At 38.4% G+C, this 22,431-nt stretch overlaps 3 protein-coding genes across 9 annotated transcripts; all 3 read left to right on the forward strand.

Annotated features, from left to right (window-relative positions):
• Positions 1-270: 270 nt before the first annotated feature.
• On the forward strand, positions 271-6,597 carry LOC123723802 (butyrophilin subfamily 1 member A1). Of its 4 annotated transcripts, none has more exons than XM_014156440.2 (7): positions 282-502; positions 3,919-4,012; positions 4,430-4,459; positions 4,554-4,583; positions 4,853-4,924; positions 5,249-5,275; positions 5,439-6,597. In XM_014156440.2, the coding sequence occupies exons 2-7, from the start codon at positions 4,009-4,011 to the stop codon at positions 5,963-5,965; spliced, it is 690 nt and encodes a 229-aa protein (XP_014011915.2). In that variant the 5' UTR covers positions 282-502; positions 3,919-4,008; the 3' UTR covers positions 5,966-6,597. The 4 variants fall into 4 exon arrangements, 3 of the variants coding, with proteins under 3 accessions (XP_045569286.1, XP_014011915.2, XP_045569285.1); XM_045713329.1 differs by lacking the exon at positions 282-502 and adding an exon at positions 1,625-2,098; XR_006767478.1 differs by lacking the exons at positions 5,249-5,275; positions 5,439-6,597 and adding an exon at positions 1,468-2,098 and having other exon boundaries at positions 271-502; positions 4,853-4,882.
• A 3,859-nt stretch (positions 6,598-10,456) lies between these two features.
• On the forward strand, positions 10,457-15,470 carry LOC123738278 (butyrophilin subfamily 1 member A1-like). The gene is made up of 7 exons (XM_045713331.1): positions 10,457-10,495; positions 12,795-12,888; positions 13,306-13,335; positions 13,430-13,459; positions 13,725-13,796; positions 14,123-14,149; positions 14,313-15,470. Exons 2-7 carry the CDS (start codon positions 12,885-12,887, stop codon positions 14,837-14,839), a joined length of 690 nt encoding a protein of 229 aa, XP_045569287.1. The 5' UTR covers positions 10,457-10,495; positions 12,795-12,884; the 3' UTR covers positions 14,840-15,470.
• Positions 15,471-16,718: 1,248 nt separating this feature from the next.
• LOC106577955 (butyrophilin subfamily 1 member A1) lies at positions 16,719-21,782 on the forward strand. 4 transcript variants are annotated; one of them, XM_014156436.2, is made up of 8 exons: positions 16,719-16,835; positions 19,500-19,593; positions 20,013-20,042; positions 20,140-20,169; positions 20,443-20,514; positions 20,707-20,745; positions 20,832-20,858; positions 21,020-21,782. In XM_014156436.2, the coding sequence occupies exons 2-8, from the start codon at positions 19,554-19,556 to the stop codon at positions 21,544-21,546; spliced, it is 765 nt and encodes a 254-aa protein (XP_014011911.1). In that variant the 5' UTR covers positions 16,719-16,835; positions 19,500-19,553; the 3' UTR covers positions 21,547-21,782. The 4 variants fall into 4 exon arrangements, with proteins under 4 accessions (XP_014011911.1, XP_045569284.1, XP_014011914.1 ...); XM_014156439.2 differs by lacking the exon at positions 16,719-16,835 and adding an exon at positions 16,870-18,248; XM_045713328.1 differs by lacking the exons at positions 16,719-16,835; positions 20,832-20,858 and adding an exon at positions 16,863-18,248.
• Positions 21,783-22,431: the final 649 nt, after the last annotated feature.

Genomic DNA, 22,431 nt, shown 5'->3' on the forward strand with positions numbered 1-22,431 from the left:
AGTACTGTTAGAATGTTTTTCAATTGACTGTCATAGCCCTAAATAAAAAAGTAAACAATGGATGTTAATGATTTGTTTTTGTTTTTTTACATGTTTGGGGTCGTGATAATTTTCAGATATCAAAATGGGGTCGTGGGCCAAAAAGGTTTGGGAACCACTGGATAGAGTATATATAATGCTTGCAGTAACTAAACTGGCCATGGGGGGAGCTTTCCTATAAAGCACTGTACTGAGAAAGTCTAATAAGATCCTGTTGTGTTGATATAACCTGGACCTTTCCAGTTTGCCTACGTGATTCTTGCTGGAAAGTTCAACTTACTGGTTACACATTGACCAGAATAGCTGCAGTATGTTGTCTCTTTATCAAAATCTTTCTGTTCTCATATGGACACTCACTAGTATTTAGCATTAGCAATTTGATAAATGGGAACTTGGTATGAATAATATTTGAGACTATAGGTGGTACACATACAACAAAACAGGACATTCATTTATACACAGGGTAAGTGTCTGAAAAGAATCACCATTGTGTCCTGAAATTAATCTTCCCTGATTCCCTCTTGCTCTCTCTCTCTCTCTCTCTCTCTCTCCCTCGCGACTAATCATTCAGCGTTATTGTTTTATTAATGTATCTTTGAACTTTTATACTAGTGGATTAAACAATAATCATTTTGGTATGAGACAACTTGAAATATCCCTGAAAGACAAGCCTTCAACAGGATAACTGAAGTACTGCCTTTGTAAAACTAACTAATCACTTTTAGATTGTAATCCTTTCTTGAAATGGCTCTGGAATTCAGCTAGCATAGTAGGAAGTAATATGGGTAGTACTCTAAAGTATCAATGTGTACTTTATGGTACTTACTTAAAATAATTGTACACAATTGGTAACCTTTAGTGCTCGTTCCAATGAGTCCCAAAGGTAACAGTTTACTGTAGGTGTCCATATTGATACATTCATAAAGCCTTTATAACAGATATATAACGCATTATAACATTTGTCATAAGCTGTAATGAGTAGTTTCAAATAGTTACGAGTAACGGCATAAGATGTTATAAAACTAGCTATAATGGGTGTTGAAATCAAACAGCTGATTGTGCTTTCATGTCACCGAATGCATTCACGGGTTTTGGTTCCTGATTCAAAGGAAATACTGTGCCGTCTGCTTCTGAGCTTTAATGCCGCCTTAAAAACAACTGGGAACTTGGAACTGGAACTCGGAAATCTCCGGATGTTTTGAAAAAAAAAATTTGAACGGTCATTCAACTCGGAATTCCAACTCGAGAACTCAGGCCTCTTTCTAGAGCTCGACATTCCAACTTGAAAATCAATGACGTCATGATTTTACCTCGAGGTCCATGTTGTCTTAAAAGGACAATAAAATACATGGTACCCTTTGCCAGTTCATATCTGTGTGATGCTTGATTCAGTGCTCTCGTCTGCATTAAAACCGAATATCGATCCAGGTTGGATGTGACAGCAGAGATGAGGTGCGCACTGTCGACCACGCCCCCTGATTTTGAGATGCTCCAGCGCGACACCCATCTCATTAGTGCTGGTGAGATACATCATGTCAGACTAACTTGCAATTGACTGTCATAGCCCCACATAAAAAGGTAAACAATGGCTGTGAACGGCATTTTATTTTACATGGTTGTGGTCGCGATCCTTTTCAGATATCATAATGGGGTCGTGGGCTTAAAAAGTTTGGGAACCCCTGGTATATATTATGCTTGCAGTAACTAAACTGGCCATGAGAAAGAGGCAGCTTTCCTATAAAGTACTGTACTGACAAAGTCAGTAAGATAATGCTGACTTGATAAAACCTGGACCTTCCCAGTTTCCCTACGTGATTCTTGCTGGAAGGTTCAATTGACTGGTTACACATTAACTAGAGGAGCTGCAGTATGTTGTCTCATTATCAAATCTTTCTGTTCTCATATGGCCACTCAGTAGCATTTAGCTCTAGTAAGTGGGTAAATGGTATGAGAACAGAAAGATTTGATAATGAGACAACATACTGCAGCTTGGTATGAATAATATTTGAGGCTATAGTGGTACATATACAACAAAACAGGACATTAATTTATACACACGGTAAGTGTCTGAAAAATAATCACCATAAGGTCCTGAAATCAATCTTCTTTGATTCACTCAGCGTTATTGTTTTATTAATGTATCGTTGAAGTCTTATACTAGTGGGATTAAACAATAATCCTTTTGATCTGAGACAGCTTGAAATATCCCTGAAACAGAACACCTTCAACAGGATAACTATACTGCCTTTCTGAAACGAAATACTCACTTTTAGAACGTAATCCTTTCTTGAAATGTCTCTGGAATTGAACTAGCTCAGTAGGAAGTGATATGGGTAGTACTTTTTTTTTACAGTATATAAATTACATATTTGCCAGGACATTTTAAGGTATCAACGGGTACATTCTGGTACTTACTTCAAATAATTGTACCCATTTGGTAACTACCTGATACCAAATGCCTTTTAGTGCTTGTTCTATTGAGTCCCAAAGGTAACAGTTTACTATAGGTGACCTTATTCATAAAGCCTTTATATAAGCTATATAACACATTATAACATTTGTCATAAGCTGTAATGAGTAGTTTCAAATGGTTATGAGTAACATCATTAGATGTTATAAAACGAGTTATAATGGGTGTTATAGATGACTGTTCATCCTGTTGTCATATGTGCTTATGTCACCTTTTAATAACAACTGCTATTACACAGTCTGCATGACAACTTATTGAAGATGTTATTACATGCTACATAAGTGTCTACGTACCAGATGTTATAATAGAGCATTATAGAATGTATCAAACTCTGTGTCACATTATTACATTCAATGGAATTATGGGTGTCATAACCATGTCATATGCCGTTATGGAGTGTGCACAGACAAATAAAGTGACATTCATTTGAGGTGCTATAAAACAGTTATTAATGTACTTAATACCACAGGGTGGAGCGTATCACAAAACCATTCAGCATCACCAGCTTCTTTTGGTGGTAACACAATCAAATCAAATCAAATGAAATGTATTTATATAGCCCTTCGTACATCAGCTGATATCTCAAAGTGCTGTACAGAAACCCAGCCTAAAACCCCAAACAGCAAGCAATGCATGTGAAAGAAGCACGGTGGCTAGGAAAAACTCCCCTAGGAAAAACTCCCTAGAAAGGCCAAAAACCTAGGAAGAAACCTAGAGAGGAACCAGGCTATGAGGGGTGGCCAGTCCTCTTCTGGCTGTGCCGGGTGGATATTATAACAGAACATGGTCAAGATGTTAAAATGTTCATAAATGACCAGCATGGTCAAATAATAATAATCATAGTAGTTGTCGAGGGTGCAACAAGCACGTCCGGTGAACATGTCAGGGTTCCATAGCCGCAGGCAGAACAGTTGAAACTGGAGCAGCAGCACGGCCAGGTGGACTGGGGACAGCAAGGAGTCATCATGCCAGGTAGTCCTGAGGCATGGTCCTAGGGCTCAGGTCCTCCGAGAGAAAGAAAGAAAGAGAGAAAGAGAGAATTAGAGAGAGCATATTTAAATTCACACAGGACACCGGATAAGACAAGAGAAATACTCCAGATGTAACAGACTGACCCTAGCCCCCCGACACATAAACTACTGCAGCATAAATACTGGAGGCTGAGACAGGAGGGATCAGAAGACACAGAAGACACAATAACAGTTCTGCGTTTGAGACTGACCAGAGGCATTGAAAGTTACTTTCACCAATTAAAAAATTAAGAATAGATCAAGTTTGCCTTCCTACGTACTCAAGCCATTTTCCATAGTTATTGTGGAATCATGATTCCTTTGCACTTGTCTCTTGGTTTTTGTTAGCAATGTGAATTAGGTCTAGCAGACATAATGAGTCTGATCATTTCTTTATAGGTGCCGTGGCTGAGTATTGGAGAGGGACAAGACACAGAGTTGTTCTGGGACTATTTGACTGTTAAGGAATACGATTTCGCCACCATCACCATGGGTGAAGCTGCCCGGATATAGATACTTAAGGGCTGGATTCAATCCGTATTGTGTTAGATACGCGTTCAAATTTCAAAGCAAATTTGCGATTGAGCCGACATACGGTATGCAACATTTCCCTTGAATGCAGTTGCCGCAAATTCTGGAACATTGCAGTTAAATTTCAATCAAGCCATAACGTCGATCCGCAATACTTCTGCAATATGGATTGAATCCAGACCTCAATCATTAGCCCTAAATATGTTATGTGATATATTGGGGAATATTTGACTGTTAGCTGTTACCATTTAGCCACCATCCCCATGGATAGAGCTGCTCGTGTATAAAACCTAAATCATTAGCCCTAAATACATGAATTTACCCCTGACTACTATATTAATTATACCACTGGGTCAAAAACTGCTTCCATCTTTTACAGGAACAGTTGGATCAAAACCAGGAAAGCAGAGTAAGTTTGTTTTCTTGTCCTTGCCATAAAAATATGGATATTTGTCTTTCAATAGAAGAAAATTTATTATTCAACACTATATTACTTTATACAGAACAGAGCACAGGGGATTCAACAAAGAAGGGTAAGCCTTTAATCTCTTCATGTAAATACTTTTAGTTGCTCATTATTACAAAAGAAGACAATCATGAGTTGGTATATTTAAATACATGATCTCTGACTCTTCAGGACGTAATATTTTAGTGTGTGATGTTATACATTGTGGAGGAAGTGTTTGTGTGGGGTGGGGGGGGGGGGGAGCATGTGCAGTTAAAGGGTCTGACAAAATATTTCACATGAAGAGTGTTTATTTACATTATTGAAGGAGAATTCTATTGTTTTGGTGATCTAAAGGTTATGACTCAACTGCAGAGCAAGAAAACCCTTTACAGACAGAAACTCATCTCAAACTATCTCCAAAGAAAGGTGAGAAATATTGTACATTAATATAGATGATGCTGTATAAATTCTGGGTAAGCACCAACTTTGCACCAAGTTACCCTACTGCACCATCTCACGCAACAAATTAAGTCAGTATATTTTTGTTAGTTACACATTATCTTTCCCAGTTATTAGCCTTGTGTACCATACCTTATTCTGGTTTATCATTGCAATTGTAGATGCATCAGTAAGATCCAAGAAGAAAACTGCTAAATAAATACAATATAATATCAGAAAATATTAATAGGTAATGTGATACATTGAATTTCAAATGTTTAACTCATTTTTTATTTTTATATATTTCTCCAGAAATATTTCAAGCACGCTCACATGAAGGTAATTGTCTCTGCCAACAGAATCTGCTTTTCAACTAAATTAAAATACTTACTAAAATAAAATATTTTATCGGCCCTATATAACTAAGCTTTGAATCACTGAAGATGAAATTACAATGAAAATCATAAGTGAATAAAATATTTTGTTTTCCTATTCTCCACAGAGGATGTTACTCTGGATATGGACACAGCTCACCCTAAGCTGAAGATAGATGGGAAATCACTACAGTGGACTAATGAATCACCACAGAGAAAAGTTGACATTGAGAATTGTTTTAATGATGAGCCTTTTGTGTTGGGCAATATTGGAAGTCCTTTGAAGACTTACTGGGAGGTGAACGTAAAGGAGAAGGATGACTGGGTGCTTGGCGTTGCCAAGGCAACAGCTAACAGGAAGGGGACGTTGGTTTTCAGTCCAAGTAATGGCTTCTGGGTAATCAGACTATCCAATGGAAAAAGACTTAAAGCCATGGAGGATGAAGAACATGTTCTTGAGAAAGGTATTCCAGATAAAGTCGGTATCTATCTAGATTATCAGGAAAGGAAGGTGACTTTCTTTAGTACAGAAGAAGGCTCGCTCATCTACTCATTTATCAATGGACCAAGTTATCAGGATGATGTCCGTCCACTTTTCTCACCCTGGAACAATGATGCAAAACCAATCACAATTTTGTCCAACACGGCAACATAGAAAAACATAAATGATTGCATTCCCTGTCTGTCAATATCATGTCGTGGTTGAAAGCTATGCGAATAATTTTTGATTAAGTCATATCCAGAATTGTGGATGACTTTCTATGATAATTTACTGTCATCTAACCAGGCATCAACGTTGTGTCCATATCCTTTACTAATGTATTAATGCTCCGACATTCCGACCTGAAGATTACTGACATCATGATTTGACATCGTATTTGTCCGAGTTCCCTGTTGTCTTGAAAGCACTATAAAACTCATGGTACCCTTCGCCAGCGGATATCTGTGTGAAGCTGGATTTAATACTCTCGTCTGCATTAAAACCAAATATCGATCCAGGTTGGATGTGACAGCAGAGATGAGTTGCGCACTATCGACCACGCCCCCTGACTTTGAGAAGCTCCGGCGCGACATGCATTAAGCACATACCATCTCATTAGTGCTGGTGAGATAAGATACATCGGTGGCGACTGTCATTCAGGGCAGGTGGGGCAGAAACCACGACAGGTGATTCACCACCTGTTTTTTTGGGGCCTGTTTTGCATGTTATTTTCATACGTGTCACATATCAGTTTGCAAACAATGTAAAAAAAAAAACAACATTTAATTAATAAAGCCTTATGCAAACATGGTCTCTTTTTTGCTTTCTTAAGTTAGGCAGCTCTAAAATGCAGGTGTTTCAGCCTTGCTCAGTGCTTTCTGTGGGGGTGGGGCAGCCAGCGGAAAATACGGCGCTTAGGGGTTGGTAATGTTCTCTAGTTGCGCCGTTATTGGCTCAGTGTTCTGTCACTCATGGGGACACTACGTCACTGCAAAATCTACAGGAAGAACTCGAAAATTCAAGCCCCTTCGGTGCTGCTATACAGTTACATTAGAAGTGCCGAAGGTCATTGGCCACAAATAAAATGACGCCATTGTGTACCGTAGCTTTGATTGGACTGATCATGTCAACATCATACTATCAAAATCTTAGCTATAAAGCTAGCAGTCATCATCATGAATCAAGTCAACAATCTACTGGCAAATCCTTTTCAATTCTTGACATATGAAGAGAAATTATAGATAAAATGTATCGTGCTCATCGGCCATTAGACATAAACATTACACAAGAAGTTGGAAATTGCAAATTCAAAAATGAGTGGTTTGGAAGGAATCAGTGGCTAACTGCAAGCATTGCAAGCAATCACTAGCCCGCTATTCAGTGTAGTGGGTGTGTGGTCCAAGTTTGGGATTAAGGGTCTCTTTCCAAGCTTAAAAGGATAAATATTCCACTAGAGATCTTGTTTCGAGTCCAGGCTCTGTCGCAGTCGGCCGCGATAGGGAGACCCATGGGCCAGCACAGGGATGTCCTTGTCCCATCGCGCTCTAGCAACTGGCGGGCAGGGCACATGTATGCTGACATGGTCGCCAGGTGTACTGTGTTTCTTCTGACACATAGGTGGCTTCCGGGTTAAGCGGGCATTGTGTAAAGAAGCAGTGCGGCTTGGCTAGGTCGTGTTTTGGAGGACGCACGGCTCGCAAACTTCGCCTCTCCCGAGTCCGTATGGGAGTTGCAGTGATGGGACAAGACTGTGACTACATATTGGACACCACAAAATTGGGGAGAAAAGGGGGTGAAAATTTATAATAAAATACATATAAAAAAATAATCAACAGTCAATATTCGCCATGCTGTCACTCCAGCATGACTTCTGGGAAATCTCAGACTTCAGTGAGCTCAAGACAACTGGGAACTCAAAAAAAAATGATGTCCGGCTGGGAAAATATGTTTTGAACGGTCATCCAACTCGGAATTCCAAGTCAGGAACTCGGGCCTCTTTCTAGAGCTCTGACCTGAAGAACACTGACGTCACGATTCAACCTAGTTTTTTTTTCAGAGTTCCCAATTGTTTTGAAAGCACCATAAATCCAGAGAATGTCAGACTCTGATGACTAAATTTGCCATAAAGGACCGCCGTGCCACCTTCCTGTTCAAGTGAGCACAGCACAACAAGGTGAGTCCAAAAATGTTTTGTATGCTGCTGCATAAAGGATGTAATATTCCAGGGAGATATGGTATACTGTGCTGTAGCTAAGAAAGTAATACTAAATGTATGTTGTGTAGTAAGCTGTTAGAAGCCCATGTGCTTCACTATAATAATTTGCTCCCTTTTCCCCTCTTAACTTAGCCTACTGTTCTGACTTGGTGGTGCACATTCAGCCTATAGACTGTTTTAGAGAAATGCTATAATCAAATATTGTAAGAGCTTTCATTGTCTGCTTATAGACCACACGTATTTTATCCTACGGTTCTGACTTGGTGTACAGGGAGAATACTGTAAGAATGGCCCATGTTCTGAATTCTGTCGCTGTACATTTCAAAAGTGCTGAACAAATAGTTATATTGACCACGTCAGTCCTAGCTCGCTCATTAATGTCTTAATCAATGTTACGGATTGCCTTTTATACGCTCGTTGTCCCCTTATGCGATAGTTTGTACATCTCAATTGCAAGTAGACACCACATCTGTTTAGCAAGGCAGCCATATCAGCTATGCTTTTTTAAAAGGCAGTAAATGAGGCTGTATGAACTGTTTTGCTGCCAGACAATTCTCTGCTGATAGCCAGGTGTAACAGAGGTAAAAGTGTTGGTACTGCTGTTCAAATTCTGCTGTTGGGACAGCTTTATGTAGGCCCTACTAGTTTTTGGGCACGGTTTCTCACCATTATATTTCAATTAATGTATTGTTTAGTGTTATGTAGTGGCTTTGCTGCCATGCATAAATAAAAATAAATACAATTCCCCACCAATTTTTACATGCTAAAATTGCCAATGATCATGTCGGTCTAATTTGCAATTCACTGTCATACCCCCACACTTAAAATATGTGATGGTGAGTTGAGAAAATCAGAAATCAGAAGTACTATTAGAATGTTTTTCAATTGACTGCCATAGCCCCAAAAAAATGTTTTAACAATGGCTGTTAATTATTTGTTTTTTGTTTTTTTACATGTTTGGGGTTGTGACAATTTTCAGATATCAAAATGGGGTCGTGGGACAAAAAGGTTTGCGAATCACTTGCATAGAGAATATATAATACTTGCAGTAACTAAACTGGCCATGGGGAGAGGCAGCTTTCCTATAAAGTACTGTAATGAGGAAGCCTTAAGATACTGATGTCTTGATAAAACCTGGACCTTCCCAGTTTCCCTACGTGATTCTTGCTGGAAGGTTCAATTGACTGGTTACACATTAACTAGAGGAGCTGCAGTATGCTGTCTCTTTATCAAATCTTTCTGTTTTCATAATTATGGCCACTCAATAGCCTTTAGCATTAGCAATTTGGTAAATGGGAAGTTGGAATGAATAATATTTGAGACTATAGGTGGTAAATATACAACAAAACAGGACATTCGTTTATACACAAGGTAAGTGTCTGAAAAATAATCACCATAAGGTCCTGAAATTAATCTTCCTTGATTCTCTCTCTCTCGCTCTCTCTCTTTCTCTCCCCCCCTTCCCTCGCTGACTAACCATTCACCGTTATTGTTTTATTACTGTATCTTTGAACTTTTATACTAGTGGGTTAAACAATAATCATTTTGGTATGAGACAACTTGAAATATCCCTGAAAGACAAGCCTTCAACAGGATAACTGAAGTACTGCCTTTGTAAAACTAACTAATCACTTTTAGATTGTAATCCTTTCTTGAAATGGCTCTGGAATTCAGCTAGCATAGTAGGAAGTAATATGGGTAGTACTCTAAAGTATCAATGTGTACTTTATGGTACTTACTTAAAATAATTGTACACAATTGGTAACCTTTAGTGCTCGTTCCAATGAGTCCCAAAGGTAACAGTTTACTGTAGGTGTCCATATTGATACATTCATAAAGCCTTTATAACAGATATATAACGCATTATAACATTTGTCATAAGCTGTAATGAGTAGTTTCAAATAGTTACGAGTAACGGCATAAGATGTTATAAAACTAGCTATAATGGGTGTTGAAATCAAACAGCTGATTGTGCTTTCATGTCACCGAATGCATTCACGGGTTTTGGTTCCTGATTCAAAGGAAATACTGTGCCGTCTGCTTCTGAGCTTTAATGCCGCCTTAAAAACAACTGGGAACTTGGAACTGGAACTCGGAAATCTCCGGATGTTTTGAAAAAAAATTTGAACGGTCATTCAACTCGGAATTCCAACTCGAGAACTCAGGCCTCTTTCTAGAGCTCGACATTCCAACTTGAAAATCAATGACGTCATGATTTTACCTCGAGGTCCATGTTGTCTTAAAAGGACAATAAAATACATGGTACCCTTTGCCAGTTCATATCTGTGTGATGCTTGATTCAGTGCTCTCGTCTGCATTAAAACCGAATATCGATCCAGGTTGGATGTGACAGCAGAGATGAGGTGCGCACTGTCGACCACGCCCCCTGATTTTGAGATGCTCCAGCGCGACACCCATCTCATTAGTGCTGGTGAGATACATCATGTCAGACTAACTTGCAATTGACTGTCATAGCCCCACATAAAAAGGTAAACAATGGCTGTGAACGGCATTTTATTTTACATGGTTGTGGTCGCGATCCTTTTCAGATATCATAATGGGGTCGTGGGCTTAAAAAGTTTGGGAACCCCTGGTATATATTATGCTTGCAGTAACTAAACTGGCCATGAGAAAGAGGCAGCTTTCCTATAAAGTACTGTACTGACAAAGTCAGTAAGATAATGCTGACTTGATAAAACCTGGACCTTCCCAGTTTCCCTACGTGATTCTTGCTGGAAGGTTCAATTGACTGGTTACACATTAACTAGAGGAGCTGCAGTATGTTGTCTCATTATCAAATCTTTCTGTTCTCATATGGCCACTCAGTAGCATTTAGCTCTAGTAAGTGGGTAAATGGTATGAGAACAGAAAGATTTGATAATGAGACAACATACTGCAGCTTGGTATGAATAATATTTGAGGCTATAGTGGTACATATACAACAAAACAGGACATTAATTTATACACACGGTAAGTGTCTGAAAAATAATCACCATAAGGTCCTGAAATCAATCTTCTTTGATTCACTCAGCGTTATTGTTTTATTAATGTATCGTTGAAGTCTTATACTAGTGGGATTAAACAATAATCCTTTTGATCTGAGACAGCTTGAAATATCCCTGAAACAGAACACCTTCAACAGGATAACTATACTGCCTTTCTGAAACGAAATACTCACTTTTAGAACGTAATCCTTTCTTGAAATGTCTCTGGAATTGAACTAGCTCAGTAGGAAGTGATATGGGTAGTACTTTTTTTTTACAGTATATAAATTACATATTTGCCAGGACATTTTAAGGTATCAACGGGTACATTCTGGTACTTACTTCAAATAATTGTACCCATTTGGTAACTACCTGATACCAAATGCCTTTTAGTGCTTGTTCTATTGAGTCCCAAAGGTAACAGTTTACTATAGGTGACCTTATTCATAAAGCCTTTATATAAGCTATATAACACATTATAACATTTGTCATAAGCTGTAATGAGTAGTTTCAAATGGTTATGAGTAACATCATTAGATGTTATAAAACGAGTTATAATGGGTGTTATAGATGACTGTTCATCCTGTTGTCATATGTGCTTATGTCACCTTTTAATAACAACTGCTATTACACAGTCTGCATGACAACTTATTGAAGATGTTATTACATGCTACATAAGTGTCTACGTACCAGATGTTATAATAGAGCATTATAGAATGTATCAAACTCTGTGTCACATTATTACATTCAATGGAATTATGGGTGTCATAACCATGTCATATGCCGTTATGGAGTGTGCACAGACAAATAAAGTGACATTCATTTGAGGTGCTATAAAACAGTTATTAATGTACTTAATACCACAGGGTGGAGCGTATCACAAAACCATTCAGCATCACCAGCTTCTTTTGGTGGTAACACAATCAAATCAAATCAAATGAAATGTATTTATATAGCCCTTCGTACATCAGCTGATATCTCAAAGTGCTGTACAGAAACCCAGCCTAAAACCCCAAACAGCAAGCAATGCATGTGAAAGAAGCACGGTGGCTAGGAAAAACTCCCTAGGAAAAACTCCCTAGAAAGGCCAAAAACCTAGGAAGAAACCTAGAGAGGAACCAGGCTATGAGGGGTGGCCAGTCCTCTTCTGGCTGTGCCGGGTGGATATTATAACAGAACATGGTCAAGATGTTAAAATGTTCATAAATGACCAGCATGGTCAAATAATAATAATCATAGTAGTTGTCGAGGGTGCAACAAGCACGTCCGGTGAACATGTCAGGGTTCCATAGCCGCAGGCAGAACAGTTGAAACTGGAGCAGCAGCACGGCCAGGTGGACTGGGGACAGCAAGGAGTCATCATGCCAGGTAGTCCTGAGGCATGGTCCTAGGGCTCAGGTCCTCCGAGAGAAAGAAAGAAAGAGAGAAAGAGAGAATTAGAGAGAGCATATTTAAATTCACACAGGACACCGGATAAGACAAGAGAAATACTCCAGATGTAACAGACTGACCCTAGCCCCCCGACACATAAACTACTGCAGCATAAATACTGGAGGCTGAGACAGGAGGGATCAGAAGACACAGAAGACACAATAACAGTTCTGCGTTTGAGACTGACCAGAGGCATTGAAAGTTACTTTCACCAATTAAAAAATTAAGAATAGATCAAGTTTGCCTTCCTACGTACTCAAGCCATTTTCCATAGTTATTGTGGAATCATGATTCCTTTGCACTTGTCTCTTGGTTTTGTTAGCAATGTGAATTAGGTCTAGCAGACATAATGAGTCTGATCATTTCTTTATAGGTGCCGTGGCTGAGTATTGGAGAGGGACAAGACACAGAGTTGTTCTGGGACTATTTGACTGTTAAGGAATACGATTTCGCCACCATCACCATGGGTGAAGCTGCCCGGATATAGATACTTAAGGGCTGGATTCAATCCGTATTGTGTTAGATACGCGTTCAAATTTCAAAGCAAATTTGCGATTGAGCCGACATACGGTATGCAACATTTCCCTTGAATGCAGTTGCCGCAAATTCTGGAACATTGCAGTTAAATTTCAATCAAGCCATAACGTCGATCCGCAATACTTCTGCAATATGGATTGAATCCAGACCTCAATCATTAGCCCTAAATATGTTATGTGATATATTGGGGAATATTTGACTGTTAGCTGTTACCATTTAGCCACCATCCCCATGGATAGAGCTGCTCGTGTATAAAACCTAAATCATTAGCCCTAAATACATGAATTTACCCCTGACTACTATATTAATTATACCACTGGGTCAAAAACTGCTTCCATCTTTTACAGGAACAGTTGGATCAAAACCAGGAAAGCAGAGTAAGTTTGTTTTCTTGTCCTTGCCATAAAAATATGGATATTTGTCTTTCAATAGAAGAAAATTTATTATTCAACACTATATTACTTTATACAGAACAGAGCACAGGGGATTCAACAAAGAAGGGTAAGCCTTTAATCTCTTCATGTAAATACTTTTAGTTGCTCATTATTACAAAAGAAGACAATCATGAGTTGGTATATTTAAATACATGATCTCTGACTCTTCAGGACGTAATATTTTAGTGTGTGATGTTATACATTGTGGAGGAAGTGTTTGTGTGGGGTGGGGGGGGGAGCATGTGCAGTTAAAGGGTCTGACAAAATATTTCACATGAAGAGTGTTTATTTACATTATTGAAGGAGAATTCTATTGTTTTGGTGATCTAAAGGTTATGACTCAACTGCAGAGCAAGAAAACCCTTTACAGACAGAAACTCATCTCAAACTATCTCCAAAGAAAGGTGAGAAATATTGTACATTAATATAGATGATGCTGTATAAATTCTGGGTAAGCACCAACTTTGCACCAAGTTACCCTACTGCACCATCTCACGCAACAAATTAAGTCAGTATATTTTTGTTAGTTACACATTATCTTTCCCAGTTATTAGCCTTGTGTACCATACCTTATTCTGGTTTATCATTGCAATTGTAGATGCATCAGTAAGATCCAAGAAGAAAACTGCTAAATAAATACAATATAATATCAGAAAATATTAATAGGTAATGTGATACATTGAATTTCAAATGTTTAACTCATTTTTTTATTTTTTATATATTTCTCCAGAAATATTTCAAGCACGCTCACATGAAGGTAATTGTCTCTGCCAACAGAATCTGCTTTTCAACTAAATTAAAATACTTACTAAAATAAAATATTTTATCGGCCCTATATAACTAAGCTTTGAATCACTGAAGATGAAATTACAATGAAAATCATAAGTGAATAAAATATTTTGTTTTCCTATTCTCCACAGAGGATGTTACTCTGGATATGGACACAGCTCACCCTAAGCTGAAGATAGATGGGAAATCACTACAGTGGACTAATGAATCACCACAGAGAAAAGTTGACATTGAGAATTGTTTTAATGATGAGCCTTTTGTGTTGGGCAATATTGGAAGTCCTTTGAAGACTTACTGGGAGGTGAACGTAAAGGAGAAGGATGACTGGGTGCTTGGCGTTGCCAAGGCAACAGCTAACAGGAAGGGGACGTTGGTTTTCAGTCCAAGTAATGGCTTCTGGGTAATCAGACTATCCAATGGAAAAAGACTTAAAGCCATGGAGGATGAAGAACATGTTCTTGAGAAAGGTATTCCAGATAAAGTCGGTATCTATCTAGATTATCAGGAAAGGAAGGTGACTTTCTTTAGTACAGAAGAAGGCTCGCTCATCTACTCATTTATCAATGGACCAAGTTATCAGGATGATGTCCGTCCACTTTTCTCACCCTGGAACAATGATGCAAAACCAATCACAATTTTGTCCAACACGGCAACATAGAAAAACATAAATGATTGCATTCCCTGTCTGTCAATATCATGTCGTGGTTGAAAGCTATGCGAATAATTTTTGATTAAGTCATATCCAGAATTGTGGATGACTTTCTATGATAATTTACTGTCATCTAACCAGGCATCAACGTTGTGTCCATATCCTTTACTAATGTATTAATGCTCCGACATTCCGACCTGAAGATTACTGACATCATGATTTGACATCGTATTTGTCCGAGTTCCCTGTTGTCTTGAAAGCACTATAAAACTCATGGTACCCTTCGCCAGCGGATATCTGTGTGAAGCTGGATTTAATACTCTCGTCTGCATTAAAACCAAATATCGATCCAGGTTGGATGTGACAGCAGAGATGAGTTGCGCACTATCGACCACGCCCCTGACTTTGAGAAGCTCCGGCGCGACATGCATTAAGCACATACCATCTCATTAGTGCTGGTGAGATAAGATACATCGGTGGCGACTGTCATTCAGGGCAGGTGGGGCAGAAACCACGACAGGTGATTCACCACCTGTTTTTTTGGGGCCTGTTTTGCATGTTATTTTCATACGTGTCACATATCAGTTTGCAAACAATGTAAAAAAAACAACAACATTTAATTAATAAAGCCTTATGCAAACATGGTCTCTTTTTTGCTTTCTTAAGTTAGGCAGCTCTAAAATGCAGGTGTTTCAGCCTTGCTCAGTGCTTTCTGTGGGGGTGGGGCAGCCAGCGGAAAATACGGCGCTTAGGGGTTGGTAATGTTCTCTAGTTGCGCCGTTATTGGCTCAGTGTTCTGTCACTCATGGGGACACTACGTCACTGCAAAATCTACAGGAAGAACTCGAAAATTCAAGCCCCTTCGGTGCTGCTATACAGTTACATTAGAAGTGCCGAAGGTCATTGGCCACAAATAAAATGACGCCATTGTGTACCGTAGCTTTGATTGGACTGATCATGTCAACATCATACTATCAAAATCTTAGCTATAAAGCTAGCAGTCATCATCATGAATCAAGTCAACAATCTACTGGCAAATCCTTTTCAATTCTTGACATATGAAGAGAAATTATAGATAAAATGTATCGTGCTCATCGGCCATTAGACATAAACATTACACAAGAAGTTGGAAATTGCAAATTCAAAAATGAGTGGTTTGGAAGGAATCAGTGGCTAACTGCAAGCATTGCAAGCAATCACTAGCCCGCTATTCAGTGTAGTGGGTGTGTGGTCCAAGTTTGGGATTAAGGGTCTCTTTCCAAGCTTAAAAGGATAAATATTCCACTAGAGATCTTGTTTCGAGTCCAGGCTCTGTCGCAGTCGGCCGCGATAGGGAGACCCATGGGCCAGCACAGGGATGTCCTTGTCCCATCGCGCTCTAGCAACTGGCGGGCAGGGCACATGTATGCTGACATGGTCGCCAGGTGTACTGTGTTTCTTCTGACACATAGGTGGCTTCCGGGTTAAGCGGGCATTGTGTAAAGAAGCAGTGCGGCTTGGCTAGGTCGTGTTTTGGAGGACGCACGGCTCGCAAACTTCGCCTCTCCCGAGTCCGTATGGGAGTTGCAGTGATGGGACAAGACTGTGACTACATATTGGACACCACAAAATTGGGGAGAAAAGGGGTGAAAATTTATAATAAAATACATATAAAAAAATAATCAACAGTCAATATTCGCCATGCTGTCACTCCAGCATGACTTCTGGGAAATCTCAGACTTCAGTGAGCTCAAGACAACTGGGAACTCAAAAAAAAATGATGTCCGGCTGGGAAAATATGTTTTGAACGGTCATCCAACTCGGAATTCCAAGTCAGGAACTCGGGCCTCTTTCTAGAGCTCTGACCTGAAGAACACTGACGTCACGATTCAACCTAGTTTTTTTTCAGAGTTCCCAATTGTTTTGAAAGCACCATAAATCCAGAGAATGTCAGACTCTGATGACTAAATTTGCCATAAAGGACCGCCGTGCCACCTTCCTGTTCAAGTGAGCACAGCACAACAAGGTGAGTCCAAAAATGTTTTGTATGCTGCTGCATAAAGGATGTAATATTCCAGGGAGATATGGTATACTGTGCTGTAGCTAAGAAAGTAATACTAAATGTATGTTGTGTAGTAAGCTGTTAGAAGCCCATGTGCTTCACTATAATAATTTGCTCCCTTTTCCCCTCTTAACTTAGCCTACTGTTCTGACTTGGTGGTGCACATTCAGCCTATAGACTGTTTTAGAGAAATGCTATAATCAAATATTGTAAGAGCTTTCATTGTCTGCTTATAGACCACACGTATTTTATCCTACGGTTCTGACTTGGTGTACAGGGAGAATACTGTAAGAATGGCCCATGTTCTGAATTCTGTCGCTGTACATTTCAAAAGTGCTGAACAAATAGTTATATTGACCACGTCAGTCCTAGCTCGCTCATTAATGTCTTAATCAATGTTACGGATTGCCTTTTATACGCTCGTTGTCCCCTTATGCGATAGTTTGTACATCTCAATTGCAAGTAGACACCACATCTGTTTAGCAAGGCAGCCATATCAGCTATGCTTTTTTAAAAGGCAGTAAATGAGGCTGTATGAACTGTTTTGCTGCCAGACAATTCTCTGCTGATAGCCAGGTGTAACAGAGGTAAAAGTGTTGGTACTGCTGTTCAAATTCTGCTGTTGGGACAGCTTTATGTAGGCCCTACTAGTTTTTGGGCACGGTTTCTCACCATTATATTTCAATTAATGTATTGTTTAGTGTTATGTAGTGGCTTTGCTGCCATGCATAAATAAAAATAAATACAATTCCCCACCAATTTTTACATGCTAAAATTGCCAATGATCATGTCGGTCTAATTTGCAATTCACTGTCATACCCCCACACTTAAAATATGTGATGGTGAGTTGAGAAAATCAGAAATCAGAAGTACTATTAGAATGTTTTTCAATTGACTGCCATAGCCCCAAAAAAATGTTTTAACAATGGCTGTTAATTATTTGTTTTTTGTTTTTTTACATGTTTGGGGTTGTGACAATTTTCAGATATCAAAATGGGGTCGTGGGACAAAAAGGTTTGCGAATCACTTGCATAGAGAATATATAATACTTGCAGTAACTAAACTGGCCATGGGGAGAGGCAGCTTTCCTATAAAGTACTGTAATGAGGAAGCCTTAAGATACTGATGTCTTGATAAAACCTGGACCTTCCCAGTTTCCCTACGTGATTCTTGCTGGAAGGTTCAATTGACTGGTTACACATTAACTAGAGGAGCTGCAGTATGCTGTCTCTTTATCAAATCTTTCTGTTTTCATAATTATGGCCACTCAATAGCCTTTAGCATTAGCAATTTGGTAAATGGGAAGTTGGAATGAATAATATTTGAGACTATAGGTGGTAAATATACAACAAAACAGGACATTCGTTTATACACAAGGTAAGTGTCTGAAAAAATAATCACCATAAGGTCCTGAAATTAATCTTCCTTGATTCTCTCTCTCTCGCTCTCTCTCTTTCTCTCCCCCCCTTCCCTCGCTGACTAACCATTCACCGTTATTGTTTTATTACTGTATCTTTGAACTTTTATACTAGTGGGTTAAACAATAATCATTTTGGTATGAGACAACTTGAAATATCCCTGAAAGACAAGCCTTCAACAGGATAACTGAAGTACTGCCTTTGTAAAACTAACTAATCACTTTCTTGAAATATCTCTGGAATTCAACTAGCATAGTAGGAAATTATTTCGGTAGTACTTTATTTTACGGGTATATAAATTACACATTTGCTAGGACATTATAACGTATCAATGGGTACTTTATGGTACTTACTTCAAGTAATTGTACCAAATTGGTAACTTTTAGTGCTTGTTCCAATGAGTCCCAAAGGTAACAGTTTAATGTAGGTGTCCTTATTGACATATTCATAAAGCCTTTATAACAGCTGTATAACACATAACATTTGTCATAAGCTTTAATGAGTAGTTTTAAATAGTTATGAGTAACGGCATAAGATGTTATAAAATGAGTTATAATGGGTGTTATAGAGGACTGTTCATCCTGTTGTCATATGCGCTTATGTCACCTTTATAGAGGACTGTTCATCCTGTTGTCATATGCACTTATGTCACCTTTATAGAGGACTGTTCATTCTGTTGTCATATGCGCTTATGTCACCTTTTAATAACGACTGCTATTACACAGTCTGCATGACAACTTATTTCATATCTTATTACATGCTACATACGTGTCTACGTACCAGTGTTATAATAGGGCGTTATAGAATTTATCAAACTCTGTGTCACATTATTACATTAAATGGAATAACAGTGTCATATGCCGTTATGAAGTGTGCACAGACACTATAAATAAAGTGCAATAAATTTGAGGTGTTAGTTATAATATGTTTAATACCACAGGGTTGAGTGTATCACAAAACCATTCAGCATCACCCACTTCTTGTGGTGGTAACACAATAACGAGTCTGTGTTTGAGACTGACCAGAGGCATTGCAAGTTACTTTCTCCAATTAAAAATGAAGGAGAGAAAATGTTTGCCTTCCTCTGTACTCAAGACATTTTCCATCTTTTTTGTGGCATCGTGTTTCCTTTACACTCGTCTCTTAGTTTTTGTTAACATTGTGAATCAGGCTTAGCAAATGTGAAATAAGGCTGATCATTTCTTTATAGGTGCCGTGGCTGAGTATTGGAGAAGGACAAGACACAGAGTTGTTCTGGGACTATATGACTGTTAGCTATTACCATTTAGCCACCATCACCATGGGTAAAGCTGTCTCAGATATAGTTACTTAAGGGCTGTATTCAATCTGTATCATGGAAGATCCCTGTTCAAATGTGAAAGTAATTTTCCGATTGAGCTGACATACGGTATGCAGCATTTACCGTGAATGCAGTCTCCGCGAATTCTTGAACATTGCCTTTAAATTTGTATAGATTGAATCCAGCCCTCAATCATTAGCCCTAAATACATGATGTGATGTATTGGGGAATATTTGACAGTTTGCTGTTACCACCATCACCATGGCAATAGCCACCATCACCATGGGTAAAGCTGCTCGCATATACAAACCTAAATCATTAGCCCCAAATACATGAATTTACCGCTGACTACTATATTCATTACAACTATAGTACATATACCACTGGGTCGAAATAAGCCATAACTCTGTCTTTATTTTACAGGATGTAATGGTTCAAAACCAGAAGAACAAAGTAAGTTTGTTTTCGTCTCTGCATAGAAAGATTATGATGGATATTTGTCTTTCCATAGAAGAAAATGTATTATTCAACACTGTATTACTTCATACAGCACAGATCACAGGGGATGCAACAAAGAAGGGTAAGCCTTTAATCTCTTCATGTAAATACTTTTAGTTGCTCATTATTACAAAAGAAGACAATCATGAGTTGGTATATTTAAATACATGATCTCTGACTCTTCAGGATGTAATATTTTAGTGTGTGATGTTATACATAGTGGATGAAGTGTTTGTGTGGGGTGGGGGGGGGGGGGGGGAAGCATGTGCAGTTAAAGGGTCTGACAAAATATTTCAGATGAAGAGTGTTTATTTACATTATTGAAGGAGAATTCTATTGTTTTGGTGATCTAAAGGTTATGACTCAACTGCAGAGCAAGAAAACCCTTTACAGACAGAAACTCATCTCAAACTATTTCCTAAGAAAGGTGAGAAATATTGTACATTAATATAGATGATGCTGTATAAATTCTGGGTAAGCACCAACTTTGCACCAACCTACCCTACTGCACCATCTTACGCAACATTAAGTCAGTATATTTTTGTTAGTTACACATTATCTTTCCCAGTTATTACCTTTGTGTACCATACATCATTCTGGTTTATCACTGCAATTGTAGATGCATCAGCAAGATCCAGGAAGAAGACTGCAGAGTTCGGTAATGTAATTTCAGATAATATTCATATGACATGTGAGACATTGAATTTCTCATTGCTATACTTTTTTAAATGTATTTTTTTCCAGATATAAATCAAGCACGCTCACATGAAGGTAACGGGCTGTGACAACAGAATCTGTTTTTCAACTCAATTAAAATACCTAATAAAATAAAATACTTTATATGTCCTATATAACTAAGCTTTAAATCAGTGAATATTAAATTACAATGAAAATTATGAGTAAATAAAAATGTGTTTTCCTATTCTCCACAGTGAATGTTACTCTGGATGTGGACACTGCTCACCCTAAACTGAAGATAGATGGGAAGTCACTACAGTGGACTAATGAATCACCACAGAGAAAAATCAACGTTGAGAACTGTTTTAATGAAGAGCCTTTTGTGTTGGGCAAAATGGGAAGTCCTTTGAAGACTTACTGGGAGGTGAATGTGAAGGAGAAGGATGACTGGGTGCTTGGCGTTGCCAAGGCAACGGCTAACAGGAAGGGGCCGTTGGCTTTCAGTCCAAGTAATGGCTTCTGGGTAATCAGACTATCCAATGGGCAAAGACTTAAAGCCATGGAGGATAAAGAACGTGTTCTTGACAAAGGTATTCCAGATAAAGTCGGTATCTATCTAGATTATCAGGAAAGGAAGGTGACTTTCTTTAGTGCAGAAGAAGGTTCACTCATCTACTCATTTACCAATGGACCAAGTTATCAGCATGATGTCCGTCCACTTTTCTCACCCTGGAACAACGATGCAGATCCAATCACAATTTTGCCCATCACGGCAACATAGAAATACACAATTCATCACATACCCCATTTGTCAATAGCTTATTGTGGTATAAAGCTATGTGAATCATTTTCGATTAAGTAATATAAAGAATTGTGGATTAATTCATATGATCCTTTGCTGTCATCTAACCAGGCATCAACGTTGTGTTCCATATTCGTTATTAATATATTATACATTCATTATTTCAGTAGTGTATCATGTGTGACATTAAACATGCATTTTTGTTTTAAAACATGTTGATTTGTGAAAAATACAAGTTCTTATTTGGTATCTGGTTGTAGATCTATTGATGACTAGGATTGAGAGAAACAACTACCACCTACTGGCTTGTGTGTAGTTGTTTTGACAAGTTTAATAATCACCCATCACATAAAACCTTACCTTTACTTTGACCAACAATGCAAGCTAGTTAGCCAGATACTTGACACAATATGGATATTGACCCAGTGAATCCTGTATCTACTTGTCCAGTGTAACATCTAGTTTGACCATATCATTACAGATATTTCTATTTCTAACATTTTAGTTCAATCAGTCTGGGATTTAAAGCAATTTTATTATTTATTTTGAAAATAACTTTACAATATGAATATGACAAAACATTAATATGACAAATGAGTATGACAAAATGAAATATGTTAGTTTATATATATCATTAGAGCAGATGATATTGTCTCACTTTACTGTAATTGGTATATACAGAATCAAAACAGATATTTTTGTCGATTTTTCTAAAAGGGGAAAACATTCCATCTCACATCGCTCAGATCAATTTGTGTGGGATAGAAGAAGTGAAAGATTAAAGTAACTAAATCTTCACTAAGTAAAAGAATGCTAAAGCTAAATAATTGCTCAAACAATGGAAGATAATCTGCATTGCATTCT

This window comes from Salmo salar, unplaced genomic scaffold (genome assembly GCF_905237065.1).
Source record: "Salmo salar unplaced genomic scaffold, Ssal_v3.1, whole genome shotgun sequence".
In the NCBI taxonomy this organism is placed as follows: Eukaryota; Metazoa; Chordata; class Actinopteri; order Salmoniformes; family Salmonidae; genus Salmo; species Salmo salar.